Source organism: Phyllostomus discolor, chromosome 3 (assembly GCF_004126475.2).
Source record: "Phyllostomus discolor isolate MPI-MPIP mPhyDis1 chromosome 3, mPhyDis1.pri.v3, whole genome shotgun sequence".
Classification (NCBI taxonomy): domain Eukaryota; kingdom Metazoa; phylum Chordata; class Mammalia; order Chiroptera; family Phyllostomidae; genus Phyllostomus; species Phyllostomus discolor.
Genome location: NC_040905.2, coordinates 159,163,018 through 159,182,760, shown reverse-complemented (window position 1 = coordinate 159,182,760; position 19,743 = coordinate 159,163,018). Strand labels below are relative to the sequence as shown.

Here is a 19,743-nt window from a genome sequence, read left to right as displayed (position 1 = left end):
CTACATCAAATTACAAAACTCTGCACAGCAAAGGAAATGGTTAACAAAATGAAAAGGCAAGCTGTGGGGAAAATAGCAACCCAGGTAAAAAGTGGGCACACAACCTGAATAGACATTTTTCAAAAAAAAGACATAAAAATGGCCAAAGAGTACTGGAAAAGATGCTTACCATCCCTGATCATGAGGGAAAGGCAAATGTGAATGACAGTGAGCAATCACCTCACAATGTTAGAACAGCTACTTTCAAAAACACAAGAGCTAACAAATGCTGAGGAGGACGTGGAGAAATGGGAACCCTTGGATGCTGTTGGTGGAAATGTAAACCGCTACAGCCATGGAAAACAGTATGGAGGTTCCTCAAGAAATTAAAAATAAAATTACCACATGGTTCAGCAATTCCAGTTCTGGGTATATATCCAAAGAAATTGAAATCATCACCTAAAGGAGATGTATGCAACCCCACATCCATTGCAGCATCATTCACAATACCAAGGTATGGAACTAGTCTACAGTACTGCAGGTGGATGGCTGAGTCGATAAAATGTGAACTATGTATATAGATATATGCATATATGTGTCCATATAATATCCATATATTTATATATGTATCACCTATATCTATATCTATATCTATGTAACAGAATATCATTCAGCCCTTAAGAAGAAAGAAATTCTGTTGCCTGCAACAACATGGATGAACCTGGATGGTATTGTGCTATGTGAAATAAGCCAGACAGAAAGGCAAATACTATATGGTACTACTTTCGTGTGGAATCTTAAAAAGCAAAGACAAGGTGGAATTCATAGAAAAGTAGTTGCCAGGAGCTATGGGATGGGGGAAATTGGGAGAGTTTGGAAAAAGGGTGCAGACTTCCAGTGTTAGGATGAGTCAGCTCTGAGGACCTGCTGGAGGAGGTCACCAAGAGCATGTGAATGCTGACTGACTTGCAAGCTGGACCCAGAAATTCAGAGGCTCCTCACCCTGTCCTCTGTCTTTGGAATGTACATTCTGCCCACCACACTCACACTAGAAGCTGTTACAAGGACAAGAGTAGGTGCTATTGAGACTGTCTGGACTGAATGTGTGACTAAACCCAGGCAAGGCCTCTATAATAAACTTTTAAGATTCTGGCAGGCAGGTACAGAGATCTACTTATCTGGTGGATATCTCAGACAAGCATCTCGTGCAAGGCCCCTTTCTTATTAAGCCTGCCACCTAGCAATTTGGAGCGGCCTACCTCTTATTTGTTTTATGTTTTGCCTAATTTTTACTTAAATGTTCAAAAGTGTGTATTTCCCCATCTTATTATGGAGTGGAGGAAATCTAAAGAATTTTAAAAAGAACAATGAGGCATAAGTGGAGACTTACCCATCTCTGCAACCTGGTTCCAGAATGTTAATATGGGATGGCTCTCTCAGTGTTTGGGTGCATTATTTTTAGGATAAGAGAGCCTAGACATAAAGAATCTCTAGTTGGAAAGCTTCATGGATATTTACTAGTCCAATGAAATATGGCTGATTCCAGTGACAGGGACCTCACTACCAGCTCTTTTTGCAGGAGGAGCCGTGCTGTTTTCGGTACCTTTCCAAAGGACCAGAGCTGTGCGTGCTTCCAATGTAAACTGACACTAAAAGAGACGAATTAGCATAACTGACTATTTCAGTTATGAAGATTAAATAGCCTTTTATTGCAGATGTTTGCCAAGGAAAATGCTCCCCAGTGGAAGGCTCTAAGCAGTTAAGATAGATTTGATGAGGGTTTTAATTGCTGTTATGCAACTGGTAATGGAAAGTTTTTATTAAATGTCATGAAAGAGACAATCGATAGTTTAGAAGAGAAAAGCTTCTCTCTAGTATGGACCTCAGGCTTTTTCAACAGTAGTTTATCAGCAGGGGCAGTTCCATCAGCAACCACAAATATTTATCAAGTACCCAGTATGCATATGGCAATATCATAAATATGTTGGCGACCGTTGGGGATTAGAAACAATAAGCCCATGCTGTGGAGGATCTAATAATTTGAAGCAAGCAAACAGATACCACAGAAACCAAAATAAATATAGTTGTATCCATCTGTATATACACATATATGCATTCTACTAAAAGTGATTTGATATATACTGTCAAGAATCAGAATGAGTTAAATGGCATTTTCTTTGCAAAATGATTTATTGTAAAGATTTTTGTTCATTTATTTATTTTCTTACTAGCACAATGGGAAAAACATTTGGCTGAAATGCAGAACCTCTGGGTTCGTGTCTACCATTCCTATATGTGGGGTGCTTCCTTACCTTCTCTGGGTCTGAGTGTTCATCTGTGACATGGGGCTTTGCGTGAGGTTCAGAGGGCTTTTGCTAGTGCTGAGATTCCAGAGAGGAGTGAGCAAGCCTAGCATACACATATAATAATTCATGTTGTAAAATTATTTTACATAATTTTAGGGTTTCATTCATTACATAAAGTATATGCATACTAACATGAGAATCATATTTTTCAGAAAATGCATGTATTTTAAAACTAAAATAGAAATTGGATCAGCAGATCGTAGTTGGTCTTTCCTAGATCCCCAAACTGTGCAAGATATTCTAAAACAATTCTTACCAAATACAACATACTGTCAAGCTTGTTTCCTCCTATTTGTGTCACACTCCCCCCCCCCCAACAGCTCAATGAGCTATGTTGATAGGTAAAAAGCACTCTGCTTTTTAAAAAGAGCTGGTCTTTCCTAAAACAGGTGGTAGCAGAGTAGGAATCATCTGTGCCATGCTGTAGTTTGGTGATCTATCGGTTGGATCAGCAGCTTAACTCCTCAAAGCAAGTGGCTGAGACTGAAAAAGGTTGTTGGGTTTAGGGTGGGAAAGCCAACATTCAACCTAGCCTTGGCCATTCCTTAGTGGTGACCTCGGGAACGTTGCCGGCCTCGCTGAGGCTGTTTGCCTTATTTAAAGGACATAAATATCAACATTACTGAAAGTGAGATAACCTACAGATTTCTAGACTATAAGTAATCATACATGTATAGGGTTTTTTAAAAATCATTTTAGACATTTCAGTGTTTTTTTTCCCCCATATTCAAAGGATTATGTTTAGCTTTTATATGCTAGGCAATTTCACCGAAAACCTATCATTTAATCCATAAAAATTGCACTGAATTTTTCATCCAGATTAAAGATTGAATTGATGTAGAATAATTTATGAGGATTTGGTGAAAGTGAAAGCAATGGTTAGTGGGTCACTTCTGTTGACGAGGAAGCTGCTGTAGCTTCTTCCTACTTGAAGGATCTGCCGTGTATTGCAGCTCTGGAAACGAAGGAGAAAACTTTGTGCAGAGAGCTATTTATAGCTTAGTTGCCAGGAATACCATAACGTGTCATTGCATTTTTAACCCATTTTTTCCTAACCCTTGAGATCTAGGATGTATCTAAAGGCTAGTAGCTATGTTTATACAGGTTAGAGGGCTGTGTTAGAGCCATTTTCAGTGAAAAAGACATCAAAACTGACAGGAAATACACAAAGTAAGTGAAAGGGAGCCTGCTATGGCTTCTGGATCAATTATTTAGCAGTTGTAATTTACTCCACTATCAGATGAGAGTCAGCATGGCAACTCCTTTCTGAAAGATGAGATAGAAATGAAGGGGAAGTTACAGATCTGCCTACCATGTCCTAGACACTTTACCAGAAAAACGGTAATTTATATACGGTATTTTACTTTGTCCCCTTATCAATGCAAAGAGGTGGTTATGACTAATTTCTCATCTTACAGAGGAAGGAACTAAGGTTTAGGAATATTAGGTCATGCAACTAGCAAAAATGGCATTTAAATCTAAGTCTCCATTATAATCCCACACCCAGGATTATTCCTGGGGGTGCTTTCTCCATCCATGGAGTCACTATCATTTTGATTCTACTTTACAAGTAGGTAAGGGTGTGTCATTTTCAAGGAACTCTGGAATATTCGTATGTTAAATACATTGCTTCCTGTTAATAGCACATTTAGAATTTCATTGGAATTTGACTTGAAGCTGGTTCCTTCTGTTGATAAATTCCCTAAAAAAGGCCAAGGGTTTGTTAGCAGGCTTAGAATGTGTGGCAGTATAGATCATTTTTCTGCTACTCTTCATACCCTCCCTGGGTGAGAATTACACATCAGTACCCTTTGTCATCTGATCTTGCCGTTCTGCTCTTTTCTCTCCTATGCCTTTGGTGTGAAGTTGGCCATGGAACTTTTTTGCCCAGTGAAGTGTGAAAGATGTAACAAGTGTGTCAGTTCTAGCCAAGACCATTGCAGGCATGCAATATTCCCACTTGTCCTATCATGCTCCTGCCTTTCACCATGATGAGAACATGCCTAGGTGGCTGCTGGTCCAAAGAGGATGAGAGGAATGTGGGGTGGACCAAATCCAACCTGCAGCCCAAAGCTGACCTGCTCTCAGCATAGCGTAGAGCAGTTGATCCACAGCTCACAATAAATGGTTTCTAATGGAAGCCACTGAGTTTGGGGGTATAAATACAATTATCGTTGCAATTGTTAGTGTGTATGAATGAATGAGGCTTTGTTTTAAAGGAATGTTTTTATAAGTAAGAGAGTAAAGCGATCAGGGTGTTGACCATCTTTTGGTAAAGGAAGTGGTGAAGAAGTCATAGAATGTGATTAATGTAGGAAAAAGCAGAAGAAGAAAGTCCAAGAAATGACAGTGAACACATTTGGTCTCAGGAGACTGGGGAGTAAGAGAACGGTACCTATTGTGTGACTTGCCCCTTGGATAGCTTCCTTGACAAATTTAGTGACAAAATGCAAACCTCTTCTGGTATGAAAACATTGAGAGTTACAGAGCCATTAAATTATGCAGGTCAAACCTGCTCTTACAAACTCTGAAACTGGTAATTCACGCTCCAAGTTCAGGGGCAAAATAATTTTGTAGACTAGAGAACCCCTACATTCGATCTCTGGCTCTGTGGCTAAATTTATGGCACTGATGGGTAAAGCAGAATGTCTGAAAATTGTCTATGATGAGTTTTATATTTAAAGAAAAGATGCCAAAATCAGAAAAATACGGGATTTTTTCCCCCTTTTGAAATGACTTAATTTCGGCACTACTGCAGGAGGTCGCTGTGATGCCTGCGGAGCTGGGCGGCTGACCGCTGTGGCTGGAGTGGGCCCCGGGGCCGAATCTCCGTGGCCGCTGCTTGAGCGCTGCCTGCACCATTGGCCACCTCTGCGCCTCTTCCGAGCATTTTGAGAAACTGCACGAGATCTTCCGCGGTCTCCATGAAGACCTCCGAGGGGCACCAGAGTGGCTCCCGGGGACTGGAGGGACAGAAGAGAAGAAGAAATTGATCAGAGATTTCGATGAAAAGCAACAGGAAGCCAATGAGACGCTGGCAGAGATGGAAGAGGAACTGCGATATGCACCCCTATCTTTCCGTAACCCTATGATGTCTAAGCTTCGAACCTACTGGAAGGACCTTGACAAACTCCACCGAGAAGTGAGAAGCACCCCTCTGACAGCCACACCTGGGGGCCGAGGAGACATGAAATACAGCACATACACTGTAGAGAATGAGCACGTGAATCAGCTACAGTCTCAACGGGTGTTGCTTTTGCAAGGCACTGAGAGCCTGAACCGGGCCACCCAGAGTATTGAGCGTTCTCATCGGATTGCGACAGAGACTGACCAGATTGGCTCAGAAATCATAGAAGAGCTGGGGGAGCAGTGTGAGCAGTTGGAACATACCAAGAATAGACTGGTAAACACAAGTGAAAACCTGAGCAAAAGCCGAAAGATTCTCTGGTCAATGTCCAGAAAAGTGACAACCAACAAGCTGCTACTTTCCATCGTCATCTTACTGGAGCTAACCATCCTGGGAGGCTTGGTTTATTACAAATTCTTTCAGAAGCATTGAACTTCCTGCAAGGAAGGGTTTGTGGACCAGAACTTTGAGCTTGTGAATGAAGGGTGTTCAAGATGTGGAATAAGCATATTGCTGCTATGAGTTAACGGTTCAAGGATGCACTGTATAGCCAGACTGTGGAAAGAGGGAGGAAAGACAGACAACCAGTTAAATGTGAAGGAACTGTAGCGAGACCTGTGTGATATACCAAGGTAATAAATGCTGTTTATGACTTCTTTAAAAAAAAAAAGAAATGACTTAATTTCTGCAGTGCTCTAATAAGTATGCTCTGCTTGATGGGCTGATGGCCGGCAGCATTAGGCGTGTTTGTTTCTCCACTGCCCTTCAGAGCCACAGTAGCACTTCAGATAATGGCCAGAGTGTAATCACCATTACACAGATGCTATTTGGTCAGATGCCACTCATCTCTCTGGCTCCGAAACATCCGATCTCTGCAGCATCACACATTGTCATTAAGGTGGGAAGAAGTAGGATTTCTGAAGCTCATTTCTTTTTCCAAAACAGACTTCTAAAAATGACAATAAGTACTGACTTCCCTGGGAAGAAACAATGATAGAAACTCTATGGGAAAAACCTAGTATTTCATTTAAGAGAATTGGCTAAATTATTAATTTATATCCACATAAAGAACTATCAGACCACTGTAAAATAGTTTGATATTCTAGAAATTAGTGCAAAATAGACCATTAATTTCATTAGATTGATTTAGTACATGTATATGGCTTGATTTTAATTATACAACTGTGTGTGTGCATATATGGGTGGAGTAGAATATAACCTAATATATATGCAAAGTCAACAGCATTAAAGATGCCAAGATTTTATTAGTGGTTACATCTGAGTAATAGGATTATATGAGATTTAAACTTGTGTCCTATACTTTTTTATATCTTTATGTAATGAGTACTACTTTCTATAATCAGAAGAATAAATATATTTTAATTTTTAAAAGCAAATGAAGGGAAAGTCTTTAAAACTTGCCATTTTTCTTCAGATATGACCATAGTGGAGGTAAATTTTCATAAATTGGTTGGATAATTTGTAGAACTTCAAAAAAGCTACCAGAACACCTATTTATATGGTATAGACACTGTAAGATATACTTTGTCAGGTAAAACTCAAATACCCTTCTCCAGAAAGGTGAAAACACAATCATCATATGCAACATCTAGAGCACAGCACTGTTCCTTGTCCTGGGAAGAGACGGTCTAGTGGAGTAGTAATCACAGCACTCTACACTGGCTTTCTAACCTTCCTCCTATGGGTTATCACTTGTGGTCCTCATAGTTTGAGGTGCACCAGGATGATCACTTCCCAGATGAGTGACCCGAGGCTCATACCAGGGAAATTATTTGTGCACATCTGTACAGCACCTTTACGCTCGATTTACAGCTGTACTCTGGGTCCCTCCATTCTGTGTTCTTGACATTCCAAGATTCATCAAGCAATGGAAGTCTTTTTTATTTTATTTCATTTTTCTATGTAGCCATAGTTGCCCTTTGAATTTTTTTATTGCTCAGTTACAGTTGCCTCACATTTTCCCCCATTGCTCTCCCTTGCCTGCACCCCCCACTCCCATAGTCAACTCCCACCCTGCTGTCCATGCCCTTGGGTCCTTTATACATGTTCCTTGACTTGCCCCTTCCTCTTGTTTCTTTCCACCACCTCCTTTTCCTCTCCCTTCTGGTCACTGTCAGTTTTTTCTTTATTTCCATGTCTCTGGTTCTATTTTGCTAATTTGTTTTGTTCATTAGGTTCCACTTAAAGGTGAGAGCATATTGTATTTGCCTTTCACCTCTGGGCTTATTTCACTTAGCACAATGCTCTCCAGTTCCATCTATGCTGTCACAAAGGGTAGGAGTTCCTTCTTTTTTTCTGCTGCGAAGTATTCCATTGTGTAAATATACCACAGTTTTTTTGATCCACTGATTTCCTGGTGGGCCCTTAGTCTGTTTCTAGCATTTGGCTATTGTAAATAATGCTGCTATGAACATCGGGGTGCATAGGTACTTTTGAATTGGTGTTTCAGTATTCTTAAGGTATAATCTCAGCAGTGGAATCACTGGATCAAAGTACAGTTCCATTTTTAGTTTTTTCAGGAAATTCCATACTGTTTTCCACAGTGGTTATACCAGTCTGCATTCCCATCAACAGCGTACTAGGGTTCCCTTTTCTCCACAATCTTGCCAGCACTTGTTCTTTGTTGATTTGTTAATGATGGCCATTGTGGTTTTAATTTGCATCTCTCTGATTACTAGTGATGTTGAGCATTCTTTCATATGTCTATGGGAGAGCTTAACTTTTCACTGAAGGGATATTGCTGTCTAAACAACTGGGACCAGTCTCCTGGAATTGGATTAGCTCTTTAGCTGGATTAAATTGGCCAAACCTAACTGGTCATTAATATCCTATGAATAAATTTATAAGATTATCCAGCAGGTCCAGAGTGGAGGGGGGAAGGAGGCGGAAAGCCAGAAAACCAGGGTGGCAGATCTGAGTGGTAATCTCCTAGGAGCCAGTGAGTGGCAGTACACATACCTGGGATTCTGAAGTGACCATGTGTGTGAATTCCCCATCATCCAGTCGACCTCAGATATTAGTGTAAACTTGTCCAAGTGATCTCTTTCCTGAGCCCAGGAATTTGTTTGGAAGGTAACAAGCAACACCTTTCTGGGGAGTAAAACATGGGAGGAAATCTGGATGCTTTCTAGTAAATGTTTCCTTCACCTGTAAAGCAGGCACAAAGAAGAGAGTATCCTTTTATTCTTCCTCTCAATGGCTCTGTGAAAGAAGGTAAAACATGGAATGGCTGCAGCCATTTTATGACCAAGAGGAACCAGCTTGCAGTCAAAGATCACGAAAGGAATTTGGTGATGGCATAGATAAGCCAGAGTCAGTAAGCCTTGAACTCTGAGTTGTTGACATCCTGTTATGTGCGATAATTTATTTCCTCATACCTGAAGCCCATTACATTTATATGGTTTTCTGATATTTGCTTCAGAAAGCCTTCAAACTGATATAGGTTTCCAGGAGAGGAGTGTGGAATATGGGAGGGGAAAATAAGAAGTCCCTGATAGTAAAAAGTCTTCAGATTTTCTCAGAAATTGTCTTGCTTGGCAATACATTGCAACATAGAATCTTATAGCTCAGAACTTGTCAAACATTAATGTAGATCCTCCTGGGAAACTTGTTAAAATTCAGATTCTGGTCCAGTAACTATCTCCCGAGTGATGCTGGTGTTGCTGGTCTAGAACACATTCAGAGGAATAGCCACACTGTGGAGAGCAAGGAGTTGGATGTTGAAACCATACATTTCGACTAAAGTTCTAAAAGATTTCTTATCATAGGAAGGTAATGCCTTATAAATTATAAATCACTGCATAAGAGCTATCAGTCATGATGAGGATGAAATAGGCCACTGCACATCCATACAGGTGGTATGTGCTGTGGGGTGGTTATAAGCATGGAATCTGGAATTACTGTATTTTGCTGTGTATAATGTGTACTTTTTGCCCACATTTTTGAGGGAAAAATAAAGATGCGCATTATACATGGGTGTACTGATTTCATACCATGGGTGTAGTAATGGGTATAATAATCCCTGGTATAATGTGAACAAAACCATGGGTGTGCTCTATACACAGGAGGACATTATACACAGCAAAATATGGCAGCTAAGTAGGTCCAAATCCTGGCTGTACCTCATACTACTTGCATGGCTTCAAACAAATTACTTAACATCTTTCTGTCTCAGTTTTCTCATCTGTCATTAGGATGTGTTAACAGTACCAGCCTTATGGAGTTATTCTGGAAATGGAATGAGGAGATAAACAAGCAAGGTGCTTAGAAGTGCCTGGAAAATAGTCAATGTTTTACCAGTAGCAGTGGCAGCAGCAGTAGTAGTAATATCCTGCACAGCCATGAAGTTTTCATTTTCTTTTTTTAAAGATTTTATTTATTTATTTTTAGAGGGGAAAGAAGGGAGAAAGAGAGAGAAACATCAATGTGCAAGAGACACATCGATCAGTTGCCTCTCACAGGCCCCCAGCTGGGGACTAGTCCACAACCCTGGTGTGTGCCCTGACTGGGAATCGAACTCCGTGACCTTTGGGTTTGCAGGCTGACACTCCATTCACTGAGGCATACCAGCCAGGGCTAAAGTGTTTTTTTCTTATTATCTTTCTTTAGTTGTGACCAGACTCCTCTCTGCACTGAAACTTTTCTTCGCATTTCTGTACCACTTCTCCTTAAATGAATCCTGGTTTCACCCTAATAATCCCACTTCTACGCACTGATTCCTGACAGCCAGTGAGGGAAAAGCCATAACCCATGAGTCTTACTGTTGGCCGCAAGGCCACATACAAAATCTAGAAGAGTATACATACAGTGAAAACATTATTTTGGGGTCACATTGGCATATCCCAATCCAATCTGGGGCCTCAGAGGGAGGATATTCAGAGCCACTCAGCACTGTGTGTAGCAATTCCATGGACAGGAAAACTCTCCCCTTGGACCTTTCTCATAACCTCTTCTACTACTTATGTTCCTGTTGCTAAGGTCTGTCCTTTTCTTGGGCTTTTATCCTGCTGAGAGCTGTAGAGAGCAAAGAGGTGAATTTATTTTTATCTGATAAATGATAAAATTTTTATCATTTTATTTTCAGACTGGAGTTTGGCTGGATTGAGCTTCTAACCAACAGCCTTTCTCCTTCCCACTTGATCCTGACTTTATTTTTGACTACTTCAATGTCCATGCTGATGAGAAAATTAGAGCTCTAATTTCTAAATTCATCAGCTCTTTGACTTTCAGTTTCAGAGATTTTCATTTCCACTCCACTTCAACTACTACACGAAGTTACGTAAAACCATTGCTTAAAGGTGCTCTACCTTCATGATTGACATCCCAGAGCTAACTCCATGATTCCAAACCAACTTCTTATCTGTCACTTTGCTCAACCTCACAAGTCTTGAGCTTTTTCCTGACTCCGCCCCCTCCCCATGCATCTGATTCCTTCTGGCTTCAGAAGTTCCTGCTCTCCTGTTCTTCAGTAATGTTCCTTCTGTCAGTACCCGGCTCTGGGTCACAACCATAATTCCGTGTCTCTTCTAAGCTCTGAGCTTCATGGGAGAAACTTAAATGACAACCAAACAAACCATGGACTAGAGTCAGTATCAAATGGATTCTTGTTAAGTCCCTATTACATTCCTGACAGCAGCTGTTTCTAACATTTTCCCAACATTTTTCAGGCCTCTGATCTCCTTTTAAGAGTAATGTTTCTCAAATGTTGATGTACAAACACATCTCCTGGGAAACTTGTTAAAATAAAATTTCAACAAATGATGCTTAAATTGCTGGCTTAGAAACAATTCTTTTCAGTAGGAAGGTCTTATATTTCATCATTTTATGCCTTTTCTGGATCTTTGATTAAAAAAACAAAACAAAACAAAACCTGTTTCTCTTTGTCTTAGATCTTCAATCTCTTCTCCACTATCTCCTTTCCCTACACCCATAAGCATACTAAAGTGTAGCAAATACAACCCTCCACTAACTCTACTCTTTTTTAAAGTGATAGTTCCTAAAATGTGTTCTATAAGAAAAAAAAACTTTCAAGGTATATTATTCGATGCAGAAACTGGGTCCTGTGTCAAATACATTTGGGAATACTTGGTTAAGCATAGTTCAAATTTATTTTTATGAAGGTATTTTCTAGATATATTCGTCTAAGCACCAACTCTGGAACTAGTTTAGTAAATACTATTCCAGAACTATTATCCAAATTGCCCTTTTTTCAAGATATAGCTTCTCCAAACTGTACTTCACATGGATTGCCTCAAATCCATCACTACCTATTGGGTCAGTAAACCCTTCCTAGCTCTTCAGCTTTTGTTCACTATTCAAATGAAATTCTTCCTTCAACTAAAATTTTCTATTGAACACATTCCATTTTACTAACCAATTTTTAGATTGCATATTCCCTTATGTAACAGATACATATGGGGAAAATAAAAGGTAAAATTACCTATAATTCCACTACCCAGATATAATTATGTTAACATTGTTTTATGTATCTTTACAATGTTTTGACCTCACATGGATATTTTTGCATACACACACACCATATATCGTGTATGTACATAAATATATCTATGAGGTCTGTCCAGAAAAAGTCCAGCCATTGTTACTATAATGAGAACAGTTTGCACAACATTGTGTAAACTGGCAGGCAAGGAGAGTGGACTGGAATGTGCATGTGTGGACAATGATGACTTCACTGTACTAGTCAGTGGGGGCGGTAGATGCCGTTGAGTGAGCATGTGTACTGTGTGGCCAACTCATTTGAAATGACTGAGCAAATGGAGCAACAAATGCACACAAAATTTTGCATTAAGCTTGAACATTCCTCTATGGAATCAATTGAGATGATTCAGAAGGCTGCAGCAATGGACAACTGGTGATTGGCAGCTTCACCACAACAACATGCCTGCTCATGCATCACATCTTATGCAGTTTTTTGGCAAAACATCAAATCACCCAGGTGACTCAGCCCTCCTTATAGCCCAGATTTGGCACCCTGTGACTTCAGGCTTTTACAAAACTAAAATCACCTTGGAAAGGGAAGAGATAACAGACCATTGATGAAATTCAGGAAAACACAATGGGGCAGCTGATGGTGACTGGGAGAACTATGTGAGGTCCCAAGGTGCCTGCTTTGAAGGGGACTGAGGCATTATTGTCCTATGTACAATATTTCTTGTATCTTCTTCAATAAATGTCTCTATATTTCATATTACATGGCTGGGTACCTTCTGGACAAACCTCTTGTATATATCTGTTCATGTGTATTTGTGTACCATATATACAACTCTACTGTTTGTGTGAATTTATATACTATGTAACAATGTGAACATTTTTTCTCTTAACAGCTATTACCACGTTCTTTAAAGGAGAGAATAATTCATGGTTGTGAGAAGTACTATAGTAAGTCCTTTGTGTAAACTGCAAGTTCCTGAGGGGACAAAAACTGCTTTCTGTAGTAGAAGGGGAGTGTGTATACTTTCCATGAGACTTTGAGAAGGGTGGCTCTAGTGGGGAGAAGGGGAGAGTTGTGGATAGGGCAAAACTGTGTGGGATGTGGTATTATTCTCCCCTGAGCTTTAAACATTTAAGAACTCCCTGTGTAGCTTCTTTTTTGTAAGAACTGGTGGAGGAACTAAGTTCCTTATCTATATAGATTCACATGATACAGCACCTAAATAGCACACGAGAGAGCAATAGCCCAGACACAGAGAAGGATTTGAAGACGAAATCACCCAAGCAATGCATATGTATCTTGGGAAAGATTTGAATAACCATAGAAATTAGAGCTGGAGATCAATAGCCAAGATCACTTATATACTTGAACACAAAGAAGCAGCCATCCCTGACATTAGGAAGATAAAGTATATATTTGTGTATTATATACTGCTTATTGAATATTCCTACAAAAATGATATTAAATACTACCATCTGTTTTGTATTCTGAAAAACAGTTTTTTAATTTTATTAGTTGAACCAGCCATTGATTTTTCAGCAACCCAATCTTAACATGTGAGTGCAATTTTATATAAGTGGTTTTAATAAAACTATTAAAAATATGACCATGTCATATCAGCTTTTGTAAGTTGGAATCTTGGGCTTGATGTACTAACATGTTAGTGTTAGGTCTTGTAATGAACTTTAGCATTAAAGTCCGTCTGAATCCATCTTGCCAGCATCATCTCTCTGTCCATCCCTTCCCTCCTACTCACCCTAATCTAAAGAGATCTCAACCACATGCAATGGAAGCCCTAGGTACACACCCCTAAATGGCAACGCTTTCTATGCCTGTTGTGTTCTTATTGTCTGGAAAGCCTGTCTCCTTGATATCCAGTCCAGCCACTCTCTGCTTAAGGACGCCTCTCTTGAGTCCCTCCAGGCAGAATGAATGGTTCAATTTTCTCAGCTTTCCCAGAATTTTATTTATATCTCTATTATAGCAGTTATGTTGCCTTTTAATTATTTGTTTACATGCATTCTTCTAGCCTAGAGGTGGGAGGAAGATGATTCAATATTATAAAATATGAACACATTCTGAATCTGTTTATGATTACTAACAACCATAATGCCAGAGCTAATGTGATGATTATAATATGCTAGTACATGTAACAGTAGTATTGTGCCCCAGCTATTACACCTGCACAAAATGTGCATATGCTTTTTCTCACTCTTCATTGCGTTCTTCTTGGTTAACATTTGGATAATGCTCTAAGGTCTGGCACACCATGCATTCTCCTCTCATGTGACCTCTAGCACAGTGAATCTCAAACATCAACAGGCATATAAATTGCCTGGGCATTTTGTTAAAATGGAAATTCCAGTGCAGTTGATCTGGGGTGAGTCCTGAGATTCTGCATTTTTAATAGGCACCTGGGACATACCAGTACCATTGATCTGTAGGCTCTGGAAAACATGTTTCTGTTGCTGTGAATTGAATGGTTGTGAAGTCCTGGCAGAAAATTCATACATGAAGAATTTATATTTCAGTTGATGTTTGGGTTCTAAAATCAGCCAGTACTACATATAGTTAAAATTATCTTTGAAAATATCATAGAAAGTTGCAATGGTTGAGAAGGGTACAATTTTCTCAATACGTTTAATGTAACTTTGTGTTAATCCTTCATTTTGACAACTGGCATGGGATCAGTGAAAAATGCAAATAATAACTGGTTCCACAAAGAATGTGCACCCAGGCCCTCCAGTCCAACCTTTCTCTATGCCCTGGATGATATTTAAAACTTTAAAAACTATTCCTGACCAACATGGAGAGGACATTTTATTTACTGTCTTATCTGCAGTAATGGGATAATTCTTTGGTTGAGCACCATATGAAGTAGTCAGTTTACCTGGAGAGACCATGTTGTAAAAAAATAAATAAATGATAAATAGGGAAAACATATTTTTAAGCACTAGAATTATAATGCCAGTGCTCTGAGAGGCATGTGGAAACTGAGGTTGCTGTGGGAAAAATTCCTTCTAACTTCCCATCTCATGCCCATTATGGGATATAAGTTCAATGAATGGGATGGCAAGCAGAACTCACATAGGTTGATTGTTATGGTCCTCGCTCTCTCTCTTTTTTTTTTTTTTTACAGAAAGGGCATAGTTAAATATGTATAAATTATATGCATGCAGTTCCAGTGTCCTCATATATCAATGCCAAGTACACGTGAGCTATGTATGTACTCCTGCCATCTATAGATTGAGACCAAAAGTTCAGAATTTCTCAAATAGACAGCATGTAAGTTAAGGCTTGCAAAGCAGTGGAGTGGAATATGGAAAGCCTGTCATAGAATATTGAATAACACAGTAAATGTATTTATGCTGAAATCCATAAACCTGTCATTTTCAGATCCCAATGATAAGCCAATGTAAGAAAGTCTACATGATATTTTTGTAATTCCTTATTCCTCTTATGGACTTTTTCTTGATAAAATATCTGGATAGCTTTCAATTCTTTGTTATCATTAAGTTCCTATTTTCTCTTTAGGGTGTAGTTGATTGTGAGTATTAGACCATTCTAGAATATTCATTTACTTTCACAAGTAACAATGAAACTGATATGATTTTATGTCATTCTGTTAGAGACCAATGGAATTTTCAAGCACGTGATTAAAGGCTGGGCAATAGTCAATGCCCTATAATTTATTTTCACACTTCTTGCTTTCTGACTACCTGTTTCAGTTGACTGAAGTCAATAGTATTTTTGAAAAAGAAGATACTTCTTAAAATGCATGATTCGTTGTTCTTATTTCCCTATCTCAGAGTCAAACTGGACTAACAACCTGTTCTTAATGTCTCTGAGCAAGCTTATCTAGCCTCCTGCCTAAGAGCTTAGCTGAGAGACGATTGAAAATATTAAGATATGAAAACACACTGGAACAATAATAAACAACTCAGCAATATGCCTTCTAAGGTGGACAGATTCTTGGTAGGCAACCCTAATTATTGCAATCACTTTTAGGTGTTCTAATGCACTCAGCTGAATTATGCACCACACTGCTTCTGAATGACACAGCCATTTCTACTCCATTAATATGGAAGATTTCAGCCAAATGCTCTTAAACGATAGCTTCTCTTTATTTGTAATTTCAGACTCTATTGATTTCCTTCTGTTCCCTTCATTATGATTTCAATTGATTACCTTGGCAACTGCAATAACAATGATTGCACTTGACACTGTCTGAGACTCTTGAGATGGTATTTGAATAGGAATGGTATAATTTGGGAGAAAGTGCCTGCAAGAACCTGTCATTAACAGTACACTTACACTTTACTTTTATTGACTTTACTCTTTTTTGAGTAGGCTCTTGTCACAGAGTTGGATGTTAATAGGGTTACAGTAGTAGTTCAGATTTTTGCATCTCTACAGAAGGGTAAAGATTTTTACTGTTGAAGAGAATTGGATGGGGTTGCATAGGCATACATGCATAAACATGAAGATATATAATGTGTATTTGTGTGTGTGTGTGTGTGTGTGTGTAGTGGTGCCTTTTTGCCAGTACTGCCAACTCTGTGACTTGTCATTCAGGTTAACATATCAGCTGGGGTGGGCAGTTGATGGTGGTTGAACCTTTAGTGGCATCATAACTCAAATTTGAGAGTCTAGCCATGATTTAATAAAGAATTCTACAGAATGTCTTTCTTAGGATTAAAGAACGAAACAAACAAATTGCTTTATGTCATTGTCACACCACATAATTGAAAATTCAAAGGCCCAACTATGGATTGCAAACTGTGGATTTTATGCAAGCTGTTAGTTCTCCTCTTTAGCTCAACTACAGGTCCTTTTAGGTTCTTCCTGAATGACTCTTTTCTGTATGAGATTCCTGGAGAATACCAGCTATGCAACATGAGGACAGCTGTGGTCACATTTTCCTTTTTCTTTCTTCCAGTGTTGTTTTAATTAAGTAGCTACACATTTATCCTGTTGATAATAGCCTAAGTCTTCTGGAACAGCAGAAGCTATTTGCCAAGTTGTGGGGCTACATGAGAATTTAGGAATACTAAGTTTCAACAATTTTCTGCTGACAGGGCATGCTCTTTCTATTCATTCTTTAGAATATATATAACAATCTGATTCCACAAAAAATTGGCTTATTTATAAGAGATTTACCTGAAAACATTAGTGTAGTGAGAAGAATCATGAATTCTAGGCTCATCTCTGCAATGGACTCTGTGACCTTCTGCAAGTCAAGTCCATCTCTAGACCTCAGTTTCCTCATTTGTAAAACCAGGGGATTGGTTTCAGTGATGTCTAAGGATCTAAGTATATTTTTATAACATTTGACAAAGTAACTTGGTGAGCCAATTTATTATATGTAGATGTAATTCAATTTAAATGGGGTAGAAAGTGCCTGACATAAAATATGCATAATGTTCGCAGAATCTGCAAATTTTAAAAACAAACAAATAAATAGCAAAGAGGTTTCTTGAGTTTAAGCTATTTTCTTTCCCTCTTTAAAATCATCCACTTTCCCCCATCTGTGTAGCTCCATTGCTTTTGTTGAGCTGAAAGCTAATTAGATTTGATCAACTGTTCCCAGTTTGGAAGACACGAGATTCTAGTTCCACCCTGAGTATAATCAGTTTCTAGTTTGTTATTTCTTAAATTTGTCCCCAGTGGGGGGTGAATGCACGTGCATGAGGATTGAGCATCGCCAAGTCCTTATCAGAGGATGTTAAAAGGAGGATTTTCAGGGTCACGCAGTGAATGAGGTGAAACTTCAGGGACACGAATCCTGAGGAGATACTGTGAAGGTTGGCCAGTTAAGATTTTATGTATTGATTGTATATTATATCTTTTGTCATGGACTGTGAGACAAATAAGAAGAACCAGTAAATGGCAGTCTCTGGAGAAAAAGACAAAGGAAGAGGGAAGGGGGAGAAGACTGATTATGTCAGGTTCGGCCTTCAGTTCTCCTTTCTGAGAAGTCTGTGTTGTCACATGACTGTAGATTCTCATTTTGGTTTTGACATGACCCATCCCTCATCACTGCCAGAAGTTAATCAGCATCTTTTGGATGAAAATCCTTCATGTTTACCATATTTAAGCATGCCAATTATTGGCCAACCTCAATATTCAGACTTGTTTGTCTGTTGGCAATCATCCTGACAGCAGTCCTAAAAAGGGTCTGGGGTAAACAGTGGATGGATGACAGATGAATTCCTGGACAACACTGAAGAGTCAAGGGAAGGGATAATTTTAGTCACAGAAGCTTCACCTTTTTCTTTAACAAGCCTTATCCCCAAAACAGCCTCTACACATGGGGACCTTGGATGGTTAAGAGAGCGTTGGTGCCCTGGCCAGTGTGGTTCTGCTGGTTGGAGCATTGCCCCCTATCCAGAAGGTTGCAGATTTGATTCCTGATCAAGGTGCATTCCTAGGCTGTGGGTTGGAGCCACAGTCTGGTTGTGTACAATACCCGACCAGACATGTATGGGAGTCGACCAATCGATGTTTCTCCCTTCTCTCCCTTCCTTTTTCTCTAAAAGCAATGAGAAAAATGTCTTTGGGTGAGGATAAGAGAGAGAGAGAGAGAGAGAGAGAGGATTGGTAACAATCACTTTATAAAGAAACACTGTTAAAATAGTAGGAGGATAGAAAAGAGATTTAGGACCCATGTTTCTGACTTCCAGAGATATTGTTAATTGCTTCCTATCTAAACTGAAATGCCAATTTAAAATGGTGAATACTCATAGAAGAGAAGTAACTAGACTATACCAGCATAGCCTTGGATAACAGTATTAGGTTTATAAAGAGTTTCATATAAAAATCCCATTTGGTTCTCACACGAACACCAAGCAGCAGATATTATCATTTTCTTTCTTTTTTCCCTAGAACAAGGTTTTCTTTTTTATTCTTTTAATATATTTTATTGATTATGCTATTACAGTTGTCCCTTCCCCCCTTATCCCCCTCCACCCTGCACACCCCTCCCACCCACATTCTCCCCCCCTCCATATCCCACTTTAGTTCATGTCCATGTGTTGTACATATAAAGTTCTTTGGCTTCTACATTTCCTATACCATTCTTAACATCCCCCTGTCTATTTTCTACCTACCATTTATTCCCTGTACCTTTCCTCCTTTCTCTCCCTCCCACTCTACACTGATAACCCTCCATATGGTCTCCATTTCTGTGATTCTGTTCCTGCTCTAGTTGTTTGCTTAGTTTGTTTTTGTTTTTGTATTTTTTAGGTTCAGTTGTTGATATTTGTGTTTGTTGTCATTTTACCGTTCATATTTTTGATCACCTTCTCTTTCTTAGATTAGTCCCTTCAACATTTCATATAATAAGGGCCTGGTGATTGCAAACTCCTTTAACTTGACCTTATCTGGGAAACACTTTATCTGCCCTTTCATTCTAAATGGAAGCTTTGCTGGATAGAGCAATCTTGGATGTAGGTCCTTGCCTTTCATGACTTTGAGTACTTCTTTCCAGTTCCTTCTTACCTGTAAGGTTTCTTTTGAGAAATTAGCTGATAGTCTAATGGAAACTCCCTTGTAGATAACTGACTCGTTTTCTCTTGCTGCTTTTAACATCCTCTCCTTATCTTTAATCTTAGGTAATATAATTATGATGTGCCTTGGTGTGTGCTTCCTTGGGTCCAACTTGTTTGGGACTTTCTGAGCTTCCTGGACTCCCTAGAAGTCTATTTCCTTTGCCAGATTGGGGAAGTTTTCCTTCATTATATTTCAAATAAGTTTTCCATTTCTTGTACTTCCTCTTCTCCTGGCACCCTTATGATTCT

At 39.2% G+C, this 19,743-nt stretch overlaps 1 protein-coding gene across 1 annotated transcript; it reads left to right on the top strand.

Annotated features, from left to right (window-relative positions):
- Positions 1-225: 225 nt before the first annotated feature.
- LOC114490753 (vesicle transport through interaction with t-SNAREs homolog 1B-like) lies at positions 226-6,142 on the top strand. Its single transcript, XM_036020114.1, has 2 exons — positions 226-318; positions 5,155-6,142. Exons 1-2 carry the CDS (start codon positions 226-228, stop codon positions 5,902-5,904), a joined length of 843 nt encoding a protein of 280 aa, XP_035876007.1. The 3' UTR covers positions 5,905-6,142.
- Positions 6,143-19,743: the final 13,601 nt, after the last annotated feature.